Source organism: Chrysemys picta, chromosome 2 (genome assembly GCF_011386835.1).
Source record: "Chrysemys picta bellii isolate R12L10 chromosome 2, ASM1138683v2, whole genome shotgun sequence".
Classification (NCBI taxonomy): domain Eukaryota; kingdom Metazoa; phylum Chordata; order Testudines; family Emydidae; genus Chrysemys; species Chrysemys picta.
The window spans coordinates 97,611,439-97,635,444 of NC_088792.1; the positions used below are offsets into that span (position 1 = coordinate 97,611,439).

General features: G+C 42.7%; 1 protein-coding gene across 9 annotated transcripts in view; it reads right to left on the minus strand.

The window, feature by feature from the left end:
• Positions 1-24,006, minus strand: part of GLI3 (GLI family zinc finger 3) — a 244,377-nt gene that overhangs the window by 41,334 nt on the left and 179,037 nt on the right. For 8 of the 9 annotated variants that reach the window (XM_024106445.3, XM_065583839.1, XM_065583836.1 and 5 more), the window contains 2 exons: positions 3,128-3,344; positions 1,475-1,591 (listed from right to left, as the gene is read on the minus strand). In XM_024106445.3, the coding sequence (XP_023962213.2) occupies positions 1,475-1,591; positions 3,128-3,344 (334 nt within the window). The remainder of the gene's footprint in view (positions 1-1,474; positions 1,592-3,127; positions 3,345-24,006) is intronic. The other variant, XM_065583838.1, reaches the window with a different exon arrangement.

Below are 24,006 nucleotides of genomic sequence, written 5' to 3' on the forward strand. Positions count from 1 at the left end.
GAGGAGAGGCAAGAAGAAACTCTGATAAAGAGGGGGAAGAAAGATGAATTACTTCAACATTAAAGGAAAGGTACAGTAAGAAAAGCCCAATTTAGATTCATTTACTCTTGCTTCAGCTCATTACCCACATTCAGATAAAACACAAAAGCCCCGAGTGGGCCTTGTAAACCAGACAGTGGAGATGGGCTATTTCTCTAAGAGCTGGCTGCCTTTTTTAACAATATATTTTCCAGAAGTATCCAGTGCAGATCATTTCTGCAGGAACCTCCTCACATGGTGCCTTGTTACACGAACTGATAGAAGAGGAAAAGAGAAAAGGCAGATCCTGTCCCAAATTATTCCAACCTGCTGGCGTTCGGTATCAATGAGAGGTGGAAGAGGGTGAGGGGAAGGGTCAAAACTTCTTAAAAAAAATAACTGGGAGTCACAATGAAATAAATTAAAATAAAATCATAAAGGGCCTGCTTCTAATACTTGGATTAATTATATGGGTCATCCCAATTGTTTCAATGGGATTATTACGGAATGAGATATTATTCAGTATGAGTAAGGGGATCAGAATTGGGATCAAATACTATGGCTGTGCTTGCAAGCAAGATCATTAACAATCTAAAATGTACTTCAATTCTGAATTCCGTAATAGGCTCGGAATGCGAAACTTCTTCCAAAATTAGACTGATAATTTTCAGGATACTTGATGGAGTCATTTGTTTTTTTCCCCACAATGTGTGTATGTGTGTGGTTGTTTTTTAATGGATAGCTTCAGTTCCTAGCAGAGCCCCATTCTCCCCAGCTTGCTATTTGCTCAGGCTAAGAGTCAGATGTCAGGAGTCTTTCTAAACATTTGTTTCAGATTATGAAGACATGCTATTTTCCACTTCAAACCCCCATGTAGGATTTAGATGGGCTTTGGTTTTGGTTTTATGGATTCAGTGAAAAGACTGAGGACCTGATTCTGATCTCACCTACCTTAGTGTAAATCAGAAGCAACTCCACTGAAGTCAGTGAGTTATGCTGGTGAAGAATCATATGCTGAAGCCCTGAATCTGCAAAGCGCTTAAGCACATGCAAAGTCCAGTTAAAGCCAATGAGATTTAAGCATGTGCATAACTTTAAGTATGTGCTTAAATACTCTGCTGAAGCAGGGCTTAAGTGCCTCAGGTTCACCTTTTATCACCAAATACACCACAGCAAACAGAGGATTGAAAACTCCTCTAAAGACATACACAGATGCAAGTCTCACCCCACCCCGTCCCCCAGCAAAAAATATAAAACAAACCAGGTCATAATTGTTTACATTTGATTCTGCAATCATCCCTTGGTACTATGGACTGACGCAGTGTGTGTGTGAATCCATGTATGCTAGGCCAAGGGCCACAAAGGGGTGGAAAGCCTTAAAACATGCTACAGATAAGATGTGCCTTCTGTCTGGCAGTGAGATGAAAGTCTGATTAATGAAATCTGCATGCTGTACCTGCATGTTTCCTGCACCTGGACTGGGAAGGTCCTCATCTGGTTTTATCTTGGAACGCTTGTTGTGCATTGGATCCCCGGTGCTGCTCACTGCAGATTCACTTGTGGGTTTATTCTGCTGCAAGTGTTGTTCCCCAAAAAGACAAAATTAGACTGTGATAAATACACAGAGCTCCAAACAGAAATATGCAACATCCACTAAGCAACTTTATTTGGAGATGCTCCATTGTTAATTATATTGGCTATACCATTATAATATATTCAATTACATAGCATTAACTTGCAGAATAGCTGCATCATTCAAACTTGTAATGGAGCGGGGGGGGGGGGGAATATAAGTGAATACACTCTGTGTAATTCATTATTATAAAACATTGTTGCTTTTGTCAGGAAGGGGAAGGGTAATAAGGAGTCAATATTCCACACAATTAGGACTTCAAAAGGTGATTACCATTTTGAAATGTGAGATCACTGTGCATTAGCTGCAATCAACATGAGAAGAATGAAAGTTTACTAACAAGAAGGGCTTTATATTTTATTTTACATTTGTAGATAGAATCTCAACATTTTTCTGAGAATTATAATGGTGGAATAAAGAGAAGATCTGAGAGCTAATACAAAACCATAGGCCAAAAAATCTTGGGAGAAACTCCTGGCTCCACTGTAGTCAATAGCAAAACTTCCACTGATATTTGTGGGGCCAGGATTTCACCTCTTGTATCTCAGGCTGTTGTCAGGGCCGGCTTTAGGGAAAATGGCCCCTGGCCCCCACTGCATCCCTCCCATTGCCACAAGCTCCCTTCCGCAGCCTCATATCCCAGGCCTTCCCTGCCCCTTGACCACGGCACCTCCCTGACCACGGTGCCCTGGGAAGTTGCTCATGTTGCCCACCCGTAAGGCTGTTCTGAATACTAGGACCTGCAAGTGGATCTGCTGGGTGCATCTCTGAACCTGCCTGGAGCCCCATTAAAATCAACGGGGGCGCTGCAAGGATTTGTCCAGATAGATCCACTTGCAGGATTTAGCTTCAAGTTTTGCAGCACCCAGAACAATAAGGAACCAATCCTAGGCCATGCTAAAAACAAATCATGATTAATAACAATAAACCATAATGAATCCAAAACATCAGCCTGATTCACTACTACACTACTCCAGTTATGTGTCAGTTCAACTACAATGATGGATCCAGGTCCAGTGAATCAAACTCTGCATTAATCAGCAAAAACCTTAAGTAATCAGTGGAGTTTCTCTGGATTTACACTGTACAGCAGAGTAGACTGTCCCCCTACATCTGTACAGTCATTATATTTAGCCTGATTTGGGAATGAGCACTTCCTATCTTGAAAATACTGTGGCTCCTACCTGCTTTCCCTCCTCCCCCATTCCCCACCTGGATTAAGTTGTCTGATTCAGGCGAGACAGTTGGGAACGAGGAGTCACTGAAACATTTATGAGGGACAGAAAGCATTCTACCAATCAGAAATCACAGATACACTCCTCTGATTTCTAATAAAGGATTGCAAATGCCATCACCGCCAGAAAGTTGTTATCCAAGGTTCTCAGTGACTGTAGTGATTAATTGCTAACATGACAATGTGATTTGTTTTATTTTTTACATTAACACGGTTCAAAGGTTTCTTTTGTTTGCTCTCACCTGCGTGGACTCGGAAGGACCAGAGCTGACTTGGACAGGGTTCAGGACACTAGGGATGCCTGGGATAGGTCTCTGGGTAGGAAAAGTTGGGGCAGGATGGATGAGTGGAGGGCTGTGTCCAAAGGCCGAACCTAGGGTTTGCTGACGACTTATAATTTGCTGATGCATTTGCTGGAGGGATACTGGTGTGGGAGGGTAAGTGAAACTCAGAGCAGGACTGAAACAAAAAAAGAGATGAGGACCATTGTTGTGTTGAGTTGTACAGGTAGTTTACATTTCCCGCTATTAAAGTAGCATAGGCAAAAAGCTATCTCTTTCCCTCTCTTTCTGTTCTTCCTCCCACACCCCCAACAAATTATAAACATTGCTACTAAATCCAAAGCTGGGTTAAATTGATTACTGAGAGCAAAAACGATATTATAGCAAAATATAATGTTTCTACCTTTCTATTAAAAAGACTCTCATTTACCAACAATACACAGAAAGTGCCTGACATAAAATTCAGGAAATCTGAAATAAGAGGCAAGCAGTTCAATAACAGCAATTTATTACAATAACAAACTTTATATAAAGAAAAAGAATGGGCGATTACATGTTTTCTAGTACTTTTATTGATAAGTGGTGCTGTATGTTCTCGTGTATGAAGCAATTCCTTTAATCTTGGCTCATGCTATGCTCGTTCATATGTCTCCAGATCTTATTACAAGAGGAGAGAAAATCAATTGGTTAAATGTGTTTTGAACAACACGCTTGTCATATCACTCATTTGTTTGTAAAGATGGAAAGCTCAGTTCATCCAGAATGTCACCTAAAGAATTTCCATCAGTGCCGTTTGGTTACAGAAACTGATGGATTAACCTTTCCCCTCTGAAATTGGTGATCAATGTGTTTCAATGTAGAAATATTCCAATGGGAAAGCACGTCTCCCTCTTCTAGTTAAACAACACTAAATGTCTATTAAAGCCCATTATGCATGCTAATACCTGTCATCACTTCATTACCCCGCTGTATTTCCCAGACTACAGTGAGTTCTGAGGAAATTACACTGCAGTCTAAAGACCTCTCTACTAGTAGGTAGTGCCAAATCATTTTTTGGTGCCATGCTTCAGAAATGAATTGTTCGGCGCTAAATCCTCTGACAAGGCCATGGGATATTCTTGCAAGCATTTGCCAGTAGTTTACAATCACACTGGCCAAACAAAACAAAACAAAACACGACAAAAAAGCGAATTCACAAAAAATGTATTTTTAATTTTTTTTCTTTCTCTTAAAAAGAATCAATTAAAAGAGCCTGGCAAATTAAAAACATTTGGGCACGTGCGTGTGTAAAAAAAAATAACTTACAAGAATCAAGGTTTCTTGTAATGTCAAAGGTGGATTTAATGCAAATTTAAAATCTGGAGTCTTAATTACTGTTACTGTTAAGCACATTAACTGAAAACATTGAGATAAAAATAATTCAAATCATTTCAACCATTTTCAGTAATAATTCTACAGATGGTCTGTGTTCATTAATCTGACTATACATTTTGTCTGTTTGACTACAATCCATAAAGAGACGGCTTCAATGTGATTACATTACTATTATTCCTGGTGAGAACTCCGCATTACAATAGTTTCCCCATTTAGGACAGAATATCATTAAGAATACCCTGGGAGAATTTTACCAGTCTTTGAGGAACTCTCTTTTCATTTTGCATTGTATTCTTTTAATAAAGGGAGGCAGGAACGTAGTGAAAACAGTAATTGTTCACAGCAAGAGTTACGGAGAAATCAGTAATAATATTCAGTTATTGCAGCCCTATAGTCCCTGCCAGTGGTCCTGTAAGCAACCATGAATGATTACAGCACGACTTAGCTAAGGTAGCCACTATGGATGATTGATAGGACATTAATCAAAAGATGCATATCAGGCTCAGAATTTGTTCACAAGATTTCTTCTAATAGCTGATTTCATGTTCACTGAGCTCTATGCCAGTTTGTTCAATTTATTCTTCAGTGTACAAGCCATTCATCAAAGAACATGATGATTTAACACCCCTTTTCCCTTTTAGTGAACACACATTACTAAGTGTAACTACACTGTTCTGTTCATTAAAAATAACATACAATTACAATGTCACACACCAGTCTGAAACAGCAGTTGTGTATCCCTACTATGCATTTATGTTTCTATAGATACTACAAATTAATCAGGTGGAGGTCCAAAGTCACACCTAGCCCAAAAACTAGGTGGTACAGTACCAAGGATGCTACCCAGTTCTTCTGGGTCAACAAATGCAATACTCAAATAATTTGAATTAAGTGCTTGGTATTTTATTGCTTGTGTGTTCTGGAAATAAATAATAATAATATTTACTTAATATGTACGGACACAAATGGCTCGATCCTCTTCTCACCTGCACCAGTTTAAATAAAAATTAACTTCAATGGGAGCTGCAGGTGCTCAGCACACTTGGAAATCCAGCCACTTAGGTGTTTAAATATAAATTTAGGAACCTAACTTTAGGCACCCAGGTTTGAAAACTTCGGTCACTATACGTTAGGTTCTACATGCTAAAAAAAAGTATTCTTAGTTTTAATCCACAAGATATTAATGGCTGAAATCTGTTCTCAAAAACTTATATGTTGCTGCCTTTGACACACGGTCACCTCTGACCTAGAGTGAAATTTCGCCCTAAAAGAAATGGTGCATAAAAGATCTCTTACAATCAGTTCTTTCGGACAGCCTGCAATCCAAACAGGGATTCCGTTGATGAGGTAGTATGGCTGTTGTGATATCAGTACCTTGAGACACCGTCAGTAGAATGTCAAGGTCGGACCTTTGGATCTGGATCTTTGTGGGACAGTAAAGAAACTGCAAGACCACCACTAGCGAGCTCTACTTGCACTCAGTGCTCCTGAGCAACTTGTTCACTTATACTTATTGGAGCTCAGCGAATAACATTGGTAATATTCTCTAGTTAATCCCTCCAAAGAGAGGATCACACACCTAAGTAGGACCTTCTTTTAGCCAACCATTACCAGCTTCCACTCCCCATTTCACATAAATGAAAACAACACAAACATTGTATCTAACTTCCAACTTTAAGATGCCTTTTAAACTAATGGACACTGCTCCAAATCCGGAAAGATTCCCAATGGTTTGTTGCATGCAGTCAGACAGTGCTACTACATTTTATATTGGTGTTCCCCAATATAATAATATTAAAAATAATACCACCTAGCCCTTACATAGCACTTTTCATCAGTGGATCTCATTATGGAAATGGGCGCTTTAAAAAGGAAACAGTAGATGTATTGTATACTTTTTTCTCCCAAGTACAATTCAAAGATGGCCCTAGCTGCCACCCACCAGTAAGATGAATGAAAATGATAAACCCTAGCCTACAGAGATGTTCTCTTTCTTCGCATCTGCTTTGACTAACCCACACACATTATCAAAGAGAAGGCTTTATTCATACATCCATGTAACTGTAAAATATCCAGCATGAATAATGCAAATGACTTACAATGGCCACCATGTTGTCCCATAAGGCCCCCTGTATTCACCCCACTTTCTTCAAATAGAGGGCATGACTTGTTGACTTAACTCTTTCACAACAATATACCTAAACTTGGCATTTCAAAGTTGTTTGCCAGATTGCAAGTTGGACAGCCAACTAGCAGAATGGCAGACAAAACAGACTCTTTTCCCATCTTCGTAGCAAGTGGTATTCATTGGAAGGTAGCAATAGCATAAAAAGCTCTAAAAAAAAAAAACTCAACAGGGGAGTGAGGCTAGAAAGAGGAAGAATCCTTGTCTCTGTATTTTCTCCCTTTTATTCAGGACCCTACTGCAAGAACTGAGAATAAGATATCATGATTTTCATGTGCTGCCTGACAACACATATTCCACTCAGTGGCAAAAGAACACAAAGATGGGCCCCAGTGCAGGTTTTTATTGTGGACTTTCTCCCTGAAATTTGAATTATACACATCAAACATGGCGATTCAACTGTTCAGGACTTCATAACATTTCATTCTCAAAATGTTAAACTGTTTCAGATAAGCTACAAGACTATAAAAATTAAAGTTTTCTACTCACATATTTTCCCCCCTCCATAAGCATCCAACAGGAGAGTGGAGGTATCAGAGCTAAAATTCCAGACCCTCCAGCCACATATGAACAACTTGGGGGGGGAGGGATCATAAGCCAAGCCCCCCCCCCAACACACACACACATACAAACACACAGCCCCTGGGTAAGAGTGGGGTGGGGGCAATTTGGAGGCCAGGAAGTGAAGTGTGGAGATGGGGGAGGCCGGGGGTTTGGTGAGGAAGGAGTTGGGAGTTCTGGGAAGGAACCGGGGAGCAGAAGGGTGTAGGCATTCAGTGTGAGGCTGGAGGAATGATATAAGGACAGAGGAGTCTGGGGGATGGGGCTGAAATCTGAAGTCCCCAAAAACAAAGAGCCCAGACAGACAGCCCATGAGGGGCAGAGGGTAAAGTGGGGGTCTGGGGGAAGGGGTTGGGGACAGAAGGGGCTGGGGATGCGTGGCTGGCATGAGAAAGCTGGAATCACACAGCTGTGGGGAAGGGTAAATCGGAGAGGAGCTGGAGGGAGCAGGAGAGGAAGTATGGAAGATGTGGTGTCGCCAGGCTGTAGGGTGGGGATACATCAAGGGGTGGTACTTACGAGAGTACGTGATACCAACTACTCTCTTCTGGCTCCTATCCCACAGGGCTGGCTGGGCTCGGCTTCCCACTCAGGGCATCACAACCTGGCTGGCTGGGCCAAATCTGTGGGAGTGGTGTTGCATGGAGTCACCCCCTGGGTACACAGGGTCACAATACCACTCAGATTTGGCCTGCCCAGCCCCCCATCATCAGGATGGAAGGGCAGCTGGGCCAAACCTGAGCAGCATTGCAACCATGTGCACCAAGTTGCAACACTCAGAGAGAAGAACTGAGCCCTTTTGCGCATTCTGGTAACCCTAGTTTGGGTTGTAACCCATAGGTTCAGAAACCCTGCTCTAAGCTGAATGGACCCCTGTGCACCTGCACCAGCTATTTCTCTACCAGTGATTCCACTCCCTCAGTCTCCAAAATTCAGGCATCTCAGACTGAAACAACCAGTAGTTAATGAGGCAGCATAGGAAGAAGGGGTATCAATTAGTTAGTAGATCTCAGTGGAACTACTCAAAAATGGCAACCTCTGTAGAGCCATGAAGTTGACATCCTAACTAGCTCAGACTCCTGCCTCAGAACAATTCTCTCCAACTGTTTCTGAAGACCACTTTATAGACAAGATGACCTGGCTGGGCTCAAGGTCGCCTTTACATAAGATGCTGTCATCAGGAGGGTTTGGCTGATCTTTATGATTTAAAAAAGGATGGGATGGAAGCAGAAAGGATGAGAGGGAGCTTACAGAACAGAGAGTAGCAGCTCTTTTGCCGCCTTTGAGAAATCACTTAGACTGCTGAACAATACAGTTGATGGTGAAGTCAAAAAAAATCTGGATATACAAAATTGCTAATGCTGAATGAGAATCTGGAATGGATTTCCTGAATCTTAATTAGCATGTCGCAAGTTTAACAAGTCCAGTAATCCAGCCTCTCATTGCTTTCTCTTATTGCAGGGGGATCAAGGCAAGGCTATTGACTTTGTTCCTGTTGTCCTTTCAAAACAACACCCTCCAAATCATCTGGTTCATCTCATCTGTCCCTACCAGGGGCCAAGACAAAATGTTTGCATAGTTGAAAGACCTCACACCAAGCTCATACTTTTTCATTATGGTGCTTTTGTTCTCAAGGAACTCTTTCAGTGAAGGCCGTGTGCAGCACGTTTTGATGCAGAAGCCCTTCACTCTCCTGCCTAAAAAAAAAAATCACTCAATTACTAGAGTTGTCTTCCACCTCCCCTTTCATCATCCTATTCTTCCTGGTTGCTTAGTATCTGCAATGTCTTCTTAAAGACTGCTGTGATTTTCCTCTCGCTGTTGTAATTCCACATCATGTAATATATTGTGTGTGTTTTTAAAGCATTCCCTTTGGTAATAATCCACAAGGCACTAAAGCAGTGGTCCCCAAACAGTGGGACATGCCCCCCTAGGAGGTGCAGAGGCATGTTTGGGGGGCCATGCAGCAGGGCATGGGCCAGCCTCGATGGGAGATGGGAGGAGTGCCACCCAGCCATGCTCTGCCCCCAACACAGCTCTGGCCCCAGCCCAGCTCTGCCTCTAAGCACACCTCCTCCCTCATCCCTAGTTCAGCCCCCAGCTCCGCTTTCAGCCCAAGCTCCCCTGCTGAGCCAACTGTGCAGTAATGGAGGAGGGTTGTGGACAGATTCCATTACTGGTCGGGGGGGGAGGGGATGGGACAGGAAAAGTTTGGGCACCACTGCACTGACTAAAAGTCCTGCTTGAGGTAATAACAACAGTACTTTACACTTACATAGCACTTTCCATGTTCAAAGCATTGTACCAATATTGATTGCATCTAGCTGCATAACCCTAGTGCACATAGGCCGGGAGCAACAGGGAACTTTTAAAAAACAAATCCCAAGAATATACTCCAGGGGCAAGCTTGTGGCTGGTCTATGGGGCTGTGCAAAGAGCTCTCACTCCTGCTCAGTGGACAACCACAATACCAGGTCCAGGTATTCCCTTACCAAAGGACCTAATACCAGCCATGTCACTATACACCCTATTGTAGATGGGCAGTGATGGAGCCATGCCTTAGTCTTTCAGCCAGCAGACTGAAGGCAGCATGTAGTGGAGCTCACAGTCATTCAGAGACATTGTAATCAAGGCCATGTACTTTCCCAGTGCCCTCTAAGTCAATCTGGCTGTCTCAGATAGAATGGCTCGGCGAGCTGTCTCCGGGGCAGAGTCCTTCTCATCCCCAATGACCCAGACTGTGACTTAACCTTTTATATCTGTGTTGATACTGTGTACTTTATTACACTGTGTGAACAGAAACCAAGGCGAGAGTAGAATCTGATCAGATAGTGAAGAAGAAGCATGGATAACGCTCATGCAACAGGCCTCAATGAAGTTTTAGTAAATGTTAACTGACCCATTACCCCTATTAAATGGGGAATGCCTTTAATGGCTGGTTAAATTAGAGTACTTGGAAATTGAAGGTATTTTAGTGGATCCTGAACATTCAGCCACAGCTTGTACATTCAAATGCTGATATCACAGATTACCTACGTAGAGTATACATGCTGTGATTTGGGTTCCCTATAGACCAATGGTGGGTAACCTGTAGCCCATCAGGATAATCTGCTGGCGGGCCGCAAGACAGTATTTACATTGACTGTCTGGAGGCATGGCTGCCTGCATCTCCCTGTGGCTGCGGTTCACCGTTCTTATCCATTGGGAGCTGCAGGAAGCAGCGCGGGTCACAGGGACATGCTGCGGCCACTGGGAGTTGCAGGTGGCCGTGCCTGCGGACGGTCAATGTGAACACTGTCTCGCAGCCCGTCAGAGGATTACTCTGACAGGCCAGAGGTTGCCCATCACTGCTATAGACTATGTGTGATGGGATTACACTGTATACACACACACACACACACACACACACATATATACATAGGCAATTGGTGTCTTTTAGTAAATGCTGTGTACCAAGTTAAGTGAGAAAAAATCTAATGAAAATGATGGACACATTTTATATGAGTTAGCCCCACAGTGTTCTTTAAAACTATTTTTAAAATTGCTGTGCATGGGTCGTGTTGGATTACTCCATGCTAAGATTACTAATGTTACTGGGTATAATTCAATGTAACCTGACTCACGGCTGCACGGTGTATAAGAAATGTGTTGTTGCTATTTTATGACTGTTTAAAACAGGCAAAAAGGGACAGGACGGTTTGAAAATGAAAAGGATCGCAAAATCTGAGCCAGTTTTTCCAGCTTTGAGAGTGTTAAACATCTACCGCCAAAGAGCTAAGGTACCTGTTCTCCAGGACTGAACAAGTAGCTAAATACAGATTATACAGACAATAAGAAATAAAATAAAAATCTCACAAGTGAAAAAAGAAGGCTCCTGTTACTATAGACCCTGCAGAGTGGTTGGGTCAGCCAATCCTTGCATGCATGCATCAAGGGAAAAGTTAAAAAATATGACTTAAGTCTGCAGAACATTTTAATCTTTTCACAGATTTAATCACTTTTAATTCTAAAATTTATCAGTTGTGGCAGACCTAAAAGTATTGGTGTAAAAAAGTCTCCTAAAAGTAGTTATCTCTGAGAGCTAGAAATCCAAAACTATTCAAAACCAATGACTGTTTTCAAAAGTGACTAATGATTTTGGATGCCTTGATTTTTAGGCAATCTTGGCGATAATAAATAGCATTCACATAAATATGAATAAAGCACAGGTCTCTTTCTTCACAGTGCATGGTAAAGAAGAGAAAATATATACCACTGGATGCAGGGTTATTCCTATTTTGGTTGTAGAATTAATATTTAATATTTTTCTAAAATTCTGTGAGAGAGGGAAAAGAAGAGAAAGGAAAGAAAAAGATGAATGTCTGTACAGTAAAACCAAGGGGAAACTATGTAGAGTTTGTCTTTTTTCTATTGACCTTTTTTTTTTGGGGGGGGGGGGGTTGTGGAAGGGTTAGAAAACTCTGTAGTAACTGTACTTTAACTTGCAATGATATTTCAAATCTAATGACAAAAAAAATCTCAGTGACATTTATTTTTCAATATTCTTTCTTTCTTTCTTTCTTTCTTTCTGTCTTTCTTTCTTCCCCACTCTCTAAAGTTTCAAACACCCTGCACTGGAGGTAAAACAGGGCAATGAACTACATTGCAATTACATGAGCACATCAAATTTTAAGGAACTGACTTCAAGAAGAAGAAAAACAGACATTATAATCAAAACCAAACTTTGTGGCTACTTTGTGGCTGTCCTATTAACAAGGTTATCCAGTTTCTAGACACAGCTGTGGATTTTGCCACAAAACAGCTGTGACTCAAAGTTAGGAAAATTCTTTCCTTTTTTATATACGTTGTTTATGTACATATAGATAGACAGAGAGATATACTTATCGTTGGACCGCAATTTGACAAAGATCATGGTGTACACCCAAAACCTTCATAAAACAGACAGCTGGTTGACTTCGCCAAGGTCAGCCATCTCAGCAGGACTTATTTACATAAAAGCTTGCAGTATAGCCATAAGTCTATGTATATATATGTTCTGCTGAGCTTGCCAGTCGTGGGGAAGCTGGCTGCTTCTCTCTCTAAGCTCTACTCCTGTAGAATGCCTAAAGTTTGTACAGAACAGCTTCCATCCAGTAGTTTTAGTTATTTTAAAAATAATAAATTGCATAGCATTATGACTGGCAATATTATACCATGGATGGGTGTGGTACTGATAAAGCTACATATTTTGTCACACTATCTTCTACTGTTGCATAAAGACCCGAGGACAATGAAACTGAGGTAGGCAGGATTCAGTGAACTAACAAAGTAGAGCTGCCAGCATGTTGGGTGAAACCCTGGCTCCATTAGAGTCAACAAAAACTTGGCCATTAACTTCAGAGGAGCCAAGATTTCACCCCTCATTTTGAATCTGGATGTAGTCTTTTTACGCATTGTTAAGGGATCTTGATATAATTGCAACTGAATACTCTTCGTGCCTTAGGAATGAACTGAGGCAGTGATTCAGAAAAGCATCCCTATGACAGGACCGAAGCACATGCTTTAGTGCTGTTGTGAATAGGGATGGACTTAAGCATGTGCTTCAGTGCTTTCCTGAATCAGTGACCTAGTAATTCAGAAGATGCATCTACAGATGTGCAACTGGCTTAGCTAAATCGTAATAATTTAAAACTGGTGATCAATGTTTTTAACTTCTCAAATGCCTGTTTATGTTTGTTTTCCTAAGCCAGGGAATGCACTGCAATTCCTTTTAGGGTTTATTGACCACAGGCTGATTTGGAATTAACCCTACCGAATGGTTTTTCATCCGCATAGATCTCTCTAGTTTGGGAAATCCAACTATGGCTTTTATTTATCTGAATCAACGATTAAACCATGTTTGTGTCTAATACAGATAACTTTTATAAGGTTTTTTTTTTTTTTTTGCTTTTTAAAGTTCAGTGTCAGATGTTTCTTTCTCTCAGCAACACCTCCTAAGGATTTCGTTGCGTTCTTCAAGGTCTCTAGACCAAATTAAATCATCAGCCATTACATTGTTCTGCTGGGTGCTGGGTAAAACCTCATTGAAGCTGGTATGCATAATAGTTGCCCTTCATTCAATATAAATGTAAAGATATGTCTACAGTATGGAGACTATAGTGGTATAGCTACATCGTCACTGGCATAGCTCCATTGAGGTCAGTGGAAGTACACTGATTTACATAAGCTGACCAGGAGCGGTGCCAGGGTTTTTGCCGCCCTAGGCGGCAACGCTCCTCCTCTGAGCATTTGGAGGTGGGGGTCCTTCCGCTCCGCGTCTTCGGGGCACTTCGGCGGCGGGTCCCAGAGCGAGTGAAGGACCCGCCGCCGAATTTCCACTGAGGATGGCAAAATGCCACCCTACAAATCCTGCCGCCCTAGGAAACCGCCTAGAGTCGCCTAGTGGAAGCGCCGGCCCTGAAGCTGACACTCTGGCTCTTCATAATTTGTTTCTCTTAATGTGGCATTCTTGTTCCAGGAATTTTATAGAATGTTCAACTAGGCTTTGTAAGACAGCAGAAAAATTTTCTAGTATTTTGTCTTAGTTCTCTACCTGTAGTTCAGTGACATTTATAGCAAACACCTTTTAAACTAAGTTCATGGCTAATCAGGTTTTTAGTCCTAAAACAGGTGGCATACATTTATTAAATACATAGGAAATCTTATTTGATACTATATATACATTTTAATAGTTATTTAATCTTAACACTGATATTTTATGTTCTAGATATGAAACAAGCTTTGTATTAGATTCCTTAGCTACACTATTATAATTTTTTCTTGGAAAAAAACATTATATTATGCTCTACTACCTAGTTTAAAGGCTATAACTCTGCCAACAACATTTGCCAAATTAGCCTATCTGAAGTGATTTGCTCTGCAGCGACTATAACTACAAAGAGATCTGATATGTATGTATGAACACACATGCCCACACACACACACACACACTCACTTGATATCCTTTCCCCACCCTTAGTATGCTGCTTTATTTAGAGGCAGAGACCATGTTGTTTTGTGTGTGTGGAAAACATCTATCACCTTCCACGCAAAACACGGATAATCCCCAAAACAATCTAATTGAACCTTATTGTTCTGTAAAATATAGATTTCATAAGAAGAGACTACAGATAGAAATCCACTTTAATAGGGCTAGGATTAGACTCAACTTCCAACATTACATTAACATTTGATTTCTGTTCCTATTGTAATTCTCCACTGCCATTTATTATTGTGCTAAGGGGGTATAAAATGCAGCTAGTCTGATCTGGTAGTGCTTTACCCCCACTTTGCTCAGGTTACATGGTAAAAGGCAGTGGAGAAGAAGACCCTGCATGCTTAAGTGTGTAATGAACATGTACTCTCAACAGGGTGTTTTTCACTGGAATTGTCTCAGGTCTGAAGTTGGCTTAACAGAGTTGCATGGATGAAAGTGAATGTCGAATTGGACCCATTGTCCACAAATTATTTCTCTGCATATTGAGGGAGTTTAAATCCATAAATGAATATTAAAAGTGGCTGTTATCATCTTATTTAAAGCAGCACAATATACACATGTACCTATGAGACATCTGTTTCTTTTCTGTGCCCCTAGATCTTGAAAATGACTATACTGGTTTAAACTAAACCTTTTATTTACAATATATTACACACTACTAGCCAGAGACCTTACAGCCCAAAGTGAGTTTTGATGTCTGACTTGTAAAGATCTAAAAATAAAGATGAATAATAATATGGCAAAACACCTTTAAAGCTTGTAGAGTTAACAAAATCTCTTACCTGGTGTGTGAGTGTGTCTTTCTATCTATGCAAACAATAAGATCTGTGCAACCTCCTGCATTAAGTGATTCTTGTCAAAGTATTCCAAACATACTGTGTTCCACTTGTTCATTTCCAAACATATTCTAGAATTCTGTCCGGCCTTTTATCAGCTCCAGTAAGCAACATATTTTTTTTCAGATGTGATGATGCATAAGGAACGAGACACAGAATATAGATAATATTATAATGCCATCAGTAGTAGGGCCTCCTCTGGAATTCTGTGTGAAGTACTGCTCACCCCATTTCCAAACAGATATTGTAGAACAACAGGGATTTCAGAGAAATCCAACAAGAATGATCAAGGGCCTGGGAAAACTCTCATAAGAGAGATTGAAAATAATCTTTACTTTACAAAAGAGACAAATAAGAGGAGGTGAGATAAAAGTATATAAAATAATTACATGGAAAAGGTAGACTAGGAACCTCTGTTCTCCGTGTCTCATAACACAGGAGTGGAGGAAACACTTTTTTCCACTCAGTACATAAATAGCCTGTGGATCTCACCACTGCAGGATGTTGTTGAGGCCAAGAACTTAGTAGGATTCAAAGAGAGATTGGATGTTTATGAGGATAACATGAATATCCAGTGTTATAATATTTAATGCTAAAAATAATTTTAAAAGGGATATAATATCTCATGCTTCATGATGTTCACCCACCTCTAACTGTGAGGGATTTGGGAACTTCATTGAGGACAGATTATCCTCTGAGATGGCCTCACTTTCAGTCCACGTTACTCTCATTTGCATCATCTCTCTCTCGGTCTCCCCTTTCCAGTTGATTTGTGTCCCTCTTTATGTGTGTAGAGGGAAACTGATCTTCGGCATCCAGGTCTTTCCCCATGTGCCGGCCAAAGGGAAACTAATATGTGATCATATGAATTTAATCAATTTCCCATTACAGTTGTTTCTCTCTCTATATATATATATATATACATACATACATATATAATTCTAGCCAGTTTCCCTCTTCTAGTATTTTACACAAGGAGCTTAAATGCAAAGGGAAAATTATTAGGAATCTATTCAGTTGTGCCTTGTAGAAGCACAAGCCCTACCCTCCATTGCTACAGCTCATTCCCCCTTTGCCCCCCAGCCCCTTCTCCTACTGCTCAAAATTACACTACAGTTCAGCTTGCCTTTTCCCCCACTACTTAAATCTTCTCCAAGGATGTTCAGCTTCACTTCAGCCTAGCAGCAAAGTGATATTAACCAGATCATGCAAACTCTGGCTATAATTAACCCGATCTTGTTAATTTCACTTTTCTGCTCCAATCACATATACAACTGAGGGGCAGAGGAGCAGATCCTGGGGGGAAAGAGCTGCTGTGTTTTCTCAGCTCCTTGCAATCATTGGAAAAGATCCCAGAGGACTCCTAAACAAATACAAAAATCAATTTTAAGGTTGGTTATGTGGCCAAATTCCGCCCTCAGTTAAACTTGTTAGATGCAGAGTAACTCCGTCATGGTCAGTGGAGCTACTCCTGATTGAAGCAAGTGCAACTGAGAGGAGGGTTTGGCCCAGATGCTGAAGAGTGACTTGGCAAAAATGGTACCATAAGAATGGCCATACTGGATCACACCAATGGTCCCTCTAGCCCAGTATCCTGTCTTCTGACAGTGGCCAGTACCAGATGCTTCAGACAGAGTGAACACAACAGGGCAATTTGTTGAGTGATCCATCCCCTGTAGCACAAACCTAGCTTCTAGCAGTCAGAGGTTTAGGGACACCCAGGGCATGGGGTTGCATCCCTGACCATCTTGGCTAGTAACTACTGACGGACCTATCCTCCATGAACTTATCTAATTCTTTTTTTAACTTTTGGCCTTCACAACATCCCTTGGCAATGAGTTAAACAGGTTGACTGTGTGTTGTCTGAAGTAGTACTTCCTTACACTTGTTTTAAACCTACTGCGTGTGGATTTTATTTGATGACCCTTGGTGCCATAAGGATGCTAGGGGCTCTGTGCTAACAGTGATTTCTGGATGCTAAAAAAGCAATGTTCTAACATTTTAGGTTTATTAAATACCCCATAACCTTTTGGAAAAGAGTAGAGTTGGCAACCTTAATGTCATGGGAAGTGACTACCACCTCCAAGCCCATCCTACTAAGCCACACTGCCTCTCAGCAAGAAGTGTTACAGCAGTTCAACATCTAATAATTGTTCAAATAGTAGATACTACATATAAGTGCATCCCGACAAATGATTTATAATAGGGGTACTGCATTGCATGACTGAGGAAGGTAACCAAATAAAGGATTATCCTCATTGGATGTTGTTTCATTTGGCTCCTTTGTGCATAATTCCTTCCAGCTGCAATATAAAACAGGCATTTTCAAATTTACAAAGTAGCAGTTCTAGCTGGTGAGCTAAAGGAGAATCTCCATTAGCTATCAACAATAGCAATAGCAACATCTTCTTTCAAGTGTGCAGCTAGTAGACAGGATAGAGTATTGCATTGCCAGCTGACAATGACAAGCCAAGCCATAACCTATGCTTATTGTGCTAAAATATTATTTATTTTTTGTACTGCAGTAGCATCTAGTATCCCCATAATATGGACTTCATTGGGCTAGGCACTGCAGACCAAAGACAGACCAAAAAGATGGGTCTTTTTTCATTGTTATTTTATCCCCAACCTCCCAATCCCCCCCCCCCCCCCGCCCACACACACACACACAGTTTGTTTCATCTACATGTTGTAACCTACAATGTAAGTTCTTTAGGGAAGCACATGTACTTTTAAATATTTGTGCAGTGTCTAGCACAGTGGGGCCTGGTTCTGCACTGGAACCCTAAGGCACTGTCTTAATACAAACCGTGCATGAATGTGCATGCGCGCGCACACACAAACACACACACACACACACACACACACACACACCCCAATATCAAAAGAATGTTAAGGTTGCAAAGTCAAGCACTCAAAAGTAGGAAACGACAGAATTAAGGTTGTCTATTTAACCTTCATTCAGCCCCTTGTATGCATGCACTGTGATACAGTCATTAATAACATGAATACATACTATAAAAAGCGACAAAGAGTCCTGTGGCACCTTATAGACTAACAGACGAATTGGATGCATCTGACGAAGTGGGTATTCACCCACGAAAGCTTATGCTCCAATATGTCTGTTAGTCTATAACAGGGGTCTCAAACTCGAATCACCAGGAGGGCCACATGAGGACTCGTACATTGGCCCGCATCACCCGCCTCCCGCTGTCCCCGGCCCTGCCCCCCCACTCCACCTCCACCCCTGCCTGCGGGGTGAGCAGGGGGCTCAGGGCAGGGGGTTGGGGTGCAGGAGTGGTGTGGGGTGCAACAGGGGGCTCAGGGCAGGGTGTTGGGGTGCAGGAGGGAGTGTGGTGTGAGGTAGGGGGTTGTGGTGCAGCAGAGGGCTCAGGGCAGGGGGTTGGGGTGCAGGAGGGAGTGCAGGGTGTGGCAGGAGGTTGGGGTGCAGGCAGGAGGCTCAGGGCAGGGAGTTGGGGTGCAGGGTGCAGGAGGGGTTCGGGTTCCGGCCCGGCGCCGGTTACCTGGAGCGGCTCTGGGGTGGCAGGGGCACGCATCAGGGCCAGGGTAGGCTCCCTGCCGGCCCCAGCCCTGTGCCGCTCCGCTCCGGGAAGAGGCGGGCACCGCGTTCCTGCAGCCCCGGGGGGAAGGGGAGCAGAGAGCTCCCTGCACTGCTCTTGCCTATGGATACCTCCCCCAAAGCTCCCATTGGCCACGTTCCCGGCCAATGGGAGCTTCAGGGGATGTAATCACAGGCAACAGCAGCACACGGAGCTCTCTGTGCCCCCTCTCCCCGGGGCCAAAGGGACACGGTGTCTGCGGCTTCCCGGAGCAGCGCGGGGCCCTCAACACCATGGGGTTGGCAAATCCGCAGGCCGGATCCAAAGCCTGAGGGGCCGGATCCGGCTGGGGGGGCGGAACAGGACGTGGCGCGCTGGAGAGAGGACTGGGGGGCAGCGGGGAGCTTGGCGGGCCCCAGGGAAGAACCCCGCGGGCCGCATGCTTGAGACCCCTGGTCTATAAGGTGCCACAGGACTCTTTGTCGCTTTTTACAGATCCAGACTAACACGGCTACCCCTCTGAAACATGAGCTACTGTTTTTTCCAGAGGACCCCTACCTCATTCAACGCACAGGATGGACAGTGCTCACTTAATGACCAGTTATTCAATATTTAGTTCAGTGTGTGATCCCAGGCTTTATTTAGTGCACATTATTCACTGGACACAGAATTATTAATTTCCTCAGCAGTTTTTCTATGGTGCGCATCTGATTTGTTCACAAATGTTAATTAAATTATGTTCTCTCTCTCTCTCTCTCTCTCTCTCTCTCACACACACACACACACACACACACACACACACACCCATGAGATGAGGAGGTGATATTATCTGCCTTTTATAAGTGGAAAACTGAGGCAGAGAGATTAAGGTCAAAATTGTCCACTAATTTTGTGTGCCCAATTTCAAACACTTAGGGCCTGATATTTCAGAGTACTTAGCATTATAAAGAAATGTCTATGTTCAAATCACAGCTCCCATTGAGTTCTGTTGAAGCTGTGAGTGCTCAGCACTTCTGGAAATCAGACCCCAGGGTCTCAAGTCAGACACTCAGAAAACGAGGACCACACGGTTAAAGGCCACCCGTGAAAAGTCTGCTTTAAGTGAGTTGCCAAGCATTACACAGGAGCTCTGTGGCATAGACACAGATAGAATCCAATTATCCAGAGTAGAATTAAACTGCCTTATCCATGAAGCCATCCTTTCTATTCCTGAAAAAAGAAGAACAGGAGTACTTGTGGCACCTTAGAGACTAACAAATTTATTAGAGCATAAGCTTTCGTGGACTACAGCCCACACTATTCCTGCAGTCCCCTGCCTCATTCACTACACACCTTCCAACTTCTGTAACAAATGAGGCAGGGGTCGTTCAGACAACAGTCTCCTTCACTTCACAACCCTGATGCATCCTCTGAATAGGTCTCATCCTGTGCACTGAATGAGGCAGGGGTCGTGTGGAAAAAACAGTATGTGATCATGTAATTAAAGATTTGTATCGTAAACACAAAGGGAGGCTTAATTCTGGCATTTGCTAATTTTGAGTGTTTTATTGTGCAACCTTAATGTTCTATTCATGTAGATTTTTTAAATGTAATTTCTTAGGTATTTTAAAGAGCAAACTACTTCTTTGTCCCAATGTACTCCCTTCAGCACTGCCCCCCCACCTCCTAGTCTGGCTCCTGTCCTCTTGCATTCAAGTCAGGCTGCTTCCTTCGCCAAAATGCCTGGGAACCTGCAAAGTGAATACTGAGAGCAATGGAGAGACAAGGTTCCTGCTACAAGTGATGCCCAGCACCACAACAGCCCACAGAAGCAGTTACAGGGAAAGGCCTGATAAACCTCTATGTCCCTAGGCTGTAGCATATTCAATACAGATGGAACCTTTGCAGAATTAAGCAGCTAAACTCTAACAAGTCTCCACTGAGCATATATGGACTGAGAGTTTTAAAAGGCTTATAACTTGGCTAAATTTGGTCAGATTGTCTCAGGAACAGCAAAAGGCACATCCCTGGCATGGGGGCAACCACCCAGACAAATTTCAAGCTCTTGTTCCAAAGCATGAAGGTGCTAGACCTGCTCAATTCATGGAAATGGCTGGATTTTTGCTGACACTTTTTCAGAAAAATGTAGCCTCATGCAGACAACCAGCATTAAAGGTTTCATCCTGAAAGGTTTAAGATTGGCAAAGTTATAAGCAACTGAAAACAGGGTCTTATCATGAGAACCTTTGGCAAACCTTCACTAAAGGTGGCACCACCAGCTTTGCTTGTAATAATAATGTGTCTTCAACCCTGAACTATAAAACCCTTATTGCGTAGGGTTACCATACGTCCGTTTTTTCCCGGACATGTCCGGCTTTTCGGCAATCAAACCCCCGTCCGGAGGGAATTGCCAAAAAGCCGAACATGTCCGGGAAAAATACCGGCCGGGCACTTCCTCTCCCGCGGCTGCTCTGCTCCTCCCCTGACTCAGACTTTGGCTCTGTTTAAGAGCCAAGCTGCCCGAGCCAGCGCTACTGGCTTTGGGCAGCCCCTGTGCCTCCGGACCCCAAGCTGCTGGCCGGGCACTTCCCTTCCCGGGCTCCAGCTGCTCTGCTCCGGCGGCGCAGGATCCAGAGGCAAGGGGGCTGCCTGAAGCCGGTAGCGCTGGCTCGGGCAGCTTGGCTCTTAAACAGAGCCGAAGAGTCAGGGGAGGAGCAGTGCAGCTGGAGCCTGGGAGGGGAAGTGCCCGGCTGGGGGCGCAGGGTCCGGAGGCAAGAGGGCTGCCTGAAGCCCGAGCGCTACCGCCTTCATGGTTTGCCGGGCAGCCTCCAGACTCTGTGCCCCCGGCTGGGCGCTTCCCCTCCCGGGCTCCAGCTGCACTGGGGAAGCGCCAGCCGGGGGCGCAGGGTCTGGAGGCTGCCCGGCAAACCGTGAAGCCGGTAGCGCTTGGGCAGCCCTTTTCGCGTAGCTGGGAGGGAGGAGGGGGAGTTAGGGCCGGGACTTTGGGGAAGGGGTGAGGAAAGGGCAGAGTTGGGGCGGGGCCAGGGGTGGGAAAGGGACGGGGCCAGGGCCAGTGGAGTGTCCTCTTTTTTATTTTTTAAATATGGTAACCCTATTATTGCAACTTTGAACTACATTTACAGGACTACTGAACTACTGCAATCCTGAACTATGAAATGTACTTACTGCAACTCACTGTGACTTTAGATAATCTAGTCATCACAAATCAGACACATGTTGCTGTGTATTTAGGTTTAACTATTTTGTAGACACATTCAGATAAGAAAAGTTAAGGGGAGTTATCAATTGTTTAAAACATGGTTTTGAAAGTGTTAAACAAACAATTAAGATGCAATGTCAGAAAAAGATCTCAAAATGTGCTGGGTAACCCTTTAAAGGATCTCAAGATCTGTTCCCTCTCCTTTTCTTCGTTTCCAGTGGAAAGGGTGTAAGAATATGTTTCCCACTTCTGACATTGAACATTTATAGTCTTATCAAAAAAGAAAATGATTAAATGGTGTGAAATTTTCCATTACACATGCTCAGAAAATATGAACACAAAATTCTGAAAACCTTAAAAGTACATAGCCTCAATCTTGCAAACCTTATTCTCTTCAGTACTGTTAACTCACATGAATAGACCTATTGGGCCAAATCCTTAGGACTTTACTCAGTTTTTGATCAGCACTTATTCAAATTTCTCAGCTGCCTGGAACAAAACTACTCATGTGAATAAGCACTTGTGGGAGTGCCTTTTGTGTTTGCGATCCTATACGTCAAAAACAGTGGAACTAAATATTTTCAATCTTGGGGATAATATTTACCCCAAGGAAGAGACTAACTATTCCAAGTTTCTGCATAGAATTTCTTCCCCAAAGTTATATACAATGGAGAAGGAGGTTCATAAGAACCTAAGAATGACCAAACTGGGTCAGACCAAAGGTTCATCTAGCCCAGAATCCTGTCTTCTGACAGTGGTCAATGCCAGATGCTTCAGAGGGAATGAACAGTACAGGGCAGTTACTAGGTGATTCATTCCCTGTTGTCCAGTCCCAGCTTCTGGTTCATACTGGAAGTGTCATTCCCCCCTAAAAACAGTGGGAATAGTATGCCTCTATAGTACATATATTTAACAGATGTGGCCAAAAATCACTGCCAGCTACTGATAAAAGTCATATTCCACAGTTACAGTACTTGGAAATTGGAACTATGCTTCGATGGATTGCCGAGTTGTATTTCAGAATTATGACATCATACCTGTAAAACACTATATAGCTATTCAAGTACAGCAGAGCTTTGAAATATGACTATTTAAAAAGAGGTGTTAAAAACAACAGCACTTTTGCTTATATTAAGTATTTACAGTACTGTCACTTTAAATGTCTGCCAGAGTCATGTTTTCTAAACACCACTTGCACTCACCATCTTCTCCATCTGCGTAAAGTCCCATGGCCAGTTTTTGAAGTTTTAAGTGTGTCTTTCTTATTGGAAAAGCAGGTTTGCACGTTGCCAAAAACTGACCTTTTAACTCTCAAGAAATTGCTATGGGGACTTGCTCTTTTCCCCAGCTGCAAATTGAAGGTGGAGGCTGCTTTTAAGCCAGGAATCAGAAAAAGTCTTTGTTCGAGTGCCATAAATGCAAAATCAATATTTTCTGAGACTTTTGAGATTTTTTTGGAATGCTGAAGGAACTTTTTCAGTTAAAATTTAGCGACGTCACAAACACTTCAAGGTCCCTGCTTTTGTTTCTTCTTTGTTCTGCCTTCCCCCTTCATTACTGACACTTTTTTTAGTTCCTTGATCTCCTTTTATTTTGTCCGCTTTTGCTCTCTTGTTTTTTCTCCTTCTGTCCGGTTTGCTTCCTTGTCCCCCTTCCTCTTCCCCTGCAAATTCTCTCCACCTCTCCGCTCTACTCTTCTTCTCTCAATCCCCTGGTTCCACCATTCTACTCTTGCTGATTTGTTGCATGTGCAAATGAAGCAGCAAAGTGGAATTCACAAGCTCTATTGTGAGTAGCTCCTCTATTTTGTCCCATGTGCAAATAGTGAAGGAAAATATAATTGACCAGGGAATAGAACGGAGGTTCCTTGTTGTGCCTGGATAGAGACATTGTTTGCCATACTCTTGCAAGTGTGTTGGGAGCTGCTTACCTTATTTTAAGGTATGGTATCCTTTTAATCTGGAAACAGACTACTAACCATAAGAAATATTCCTTAGGTGAAAAGGAAGATACATGTCATCTAGCCTTAGAGAGACTTACCTTTAAATACACACAGTAGGAAAGCTATCAGACAAATATCTAGGGGTTTAATGATAGTATCAGAAAGCAC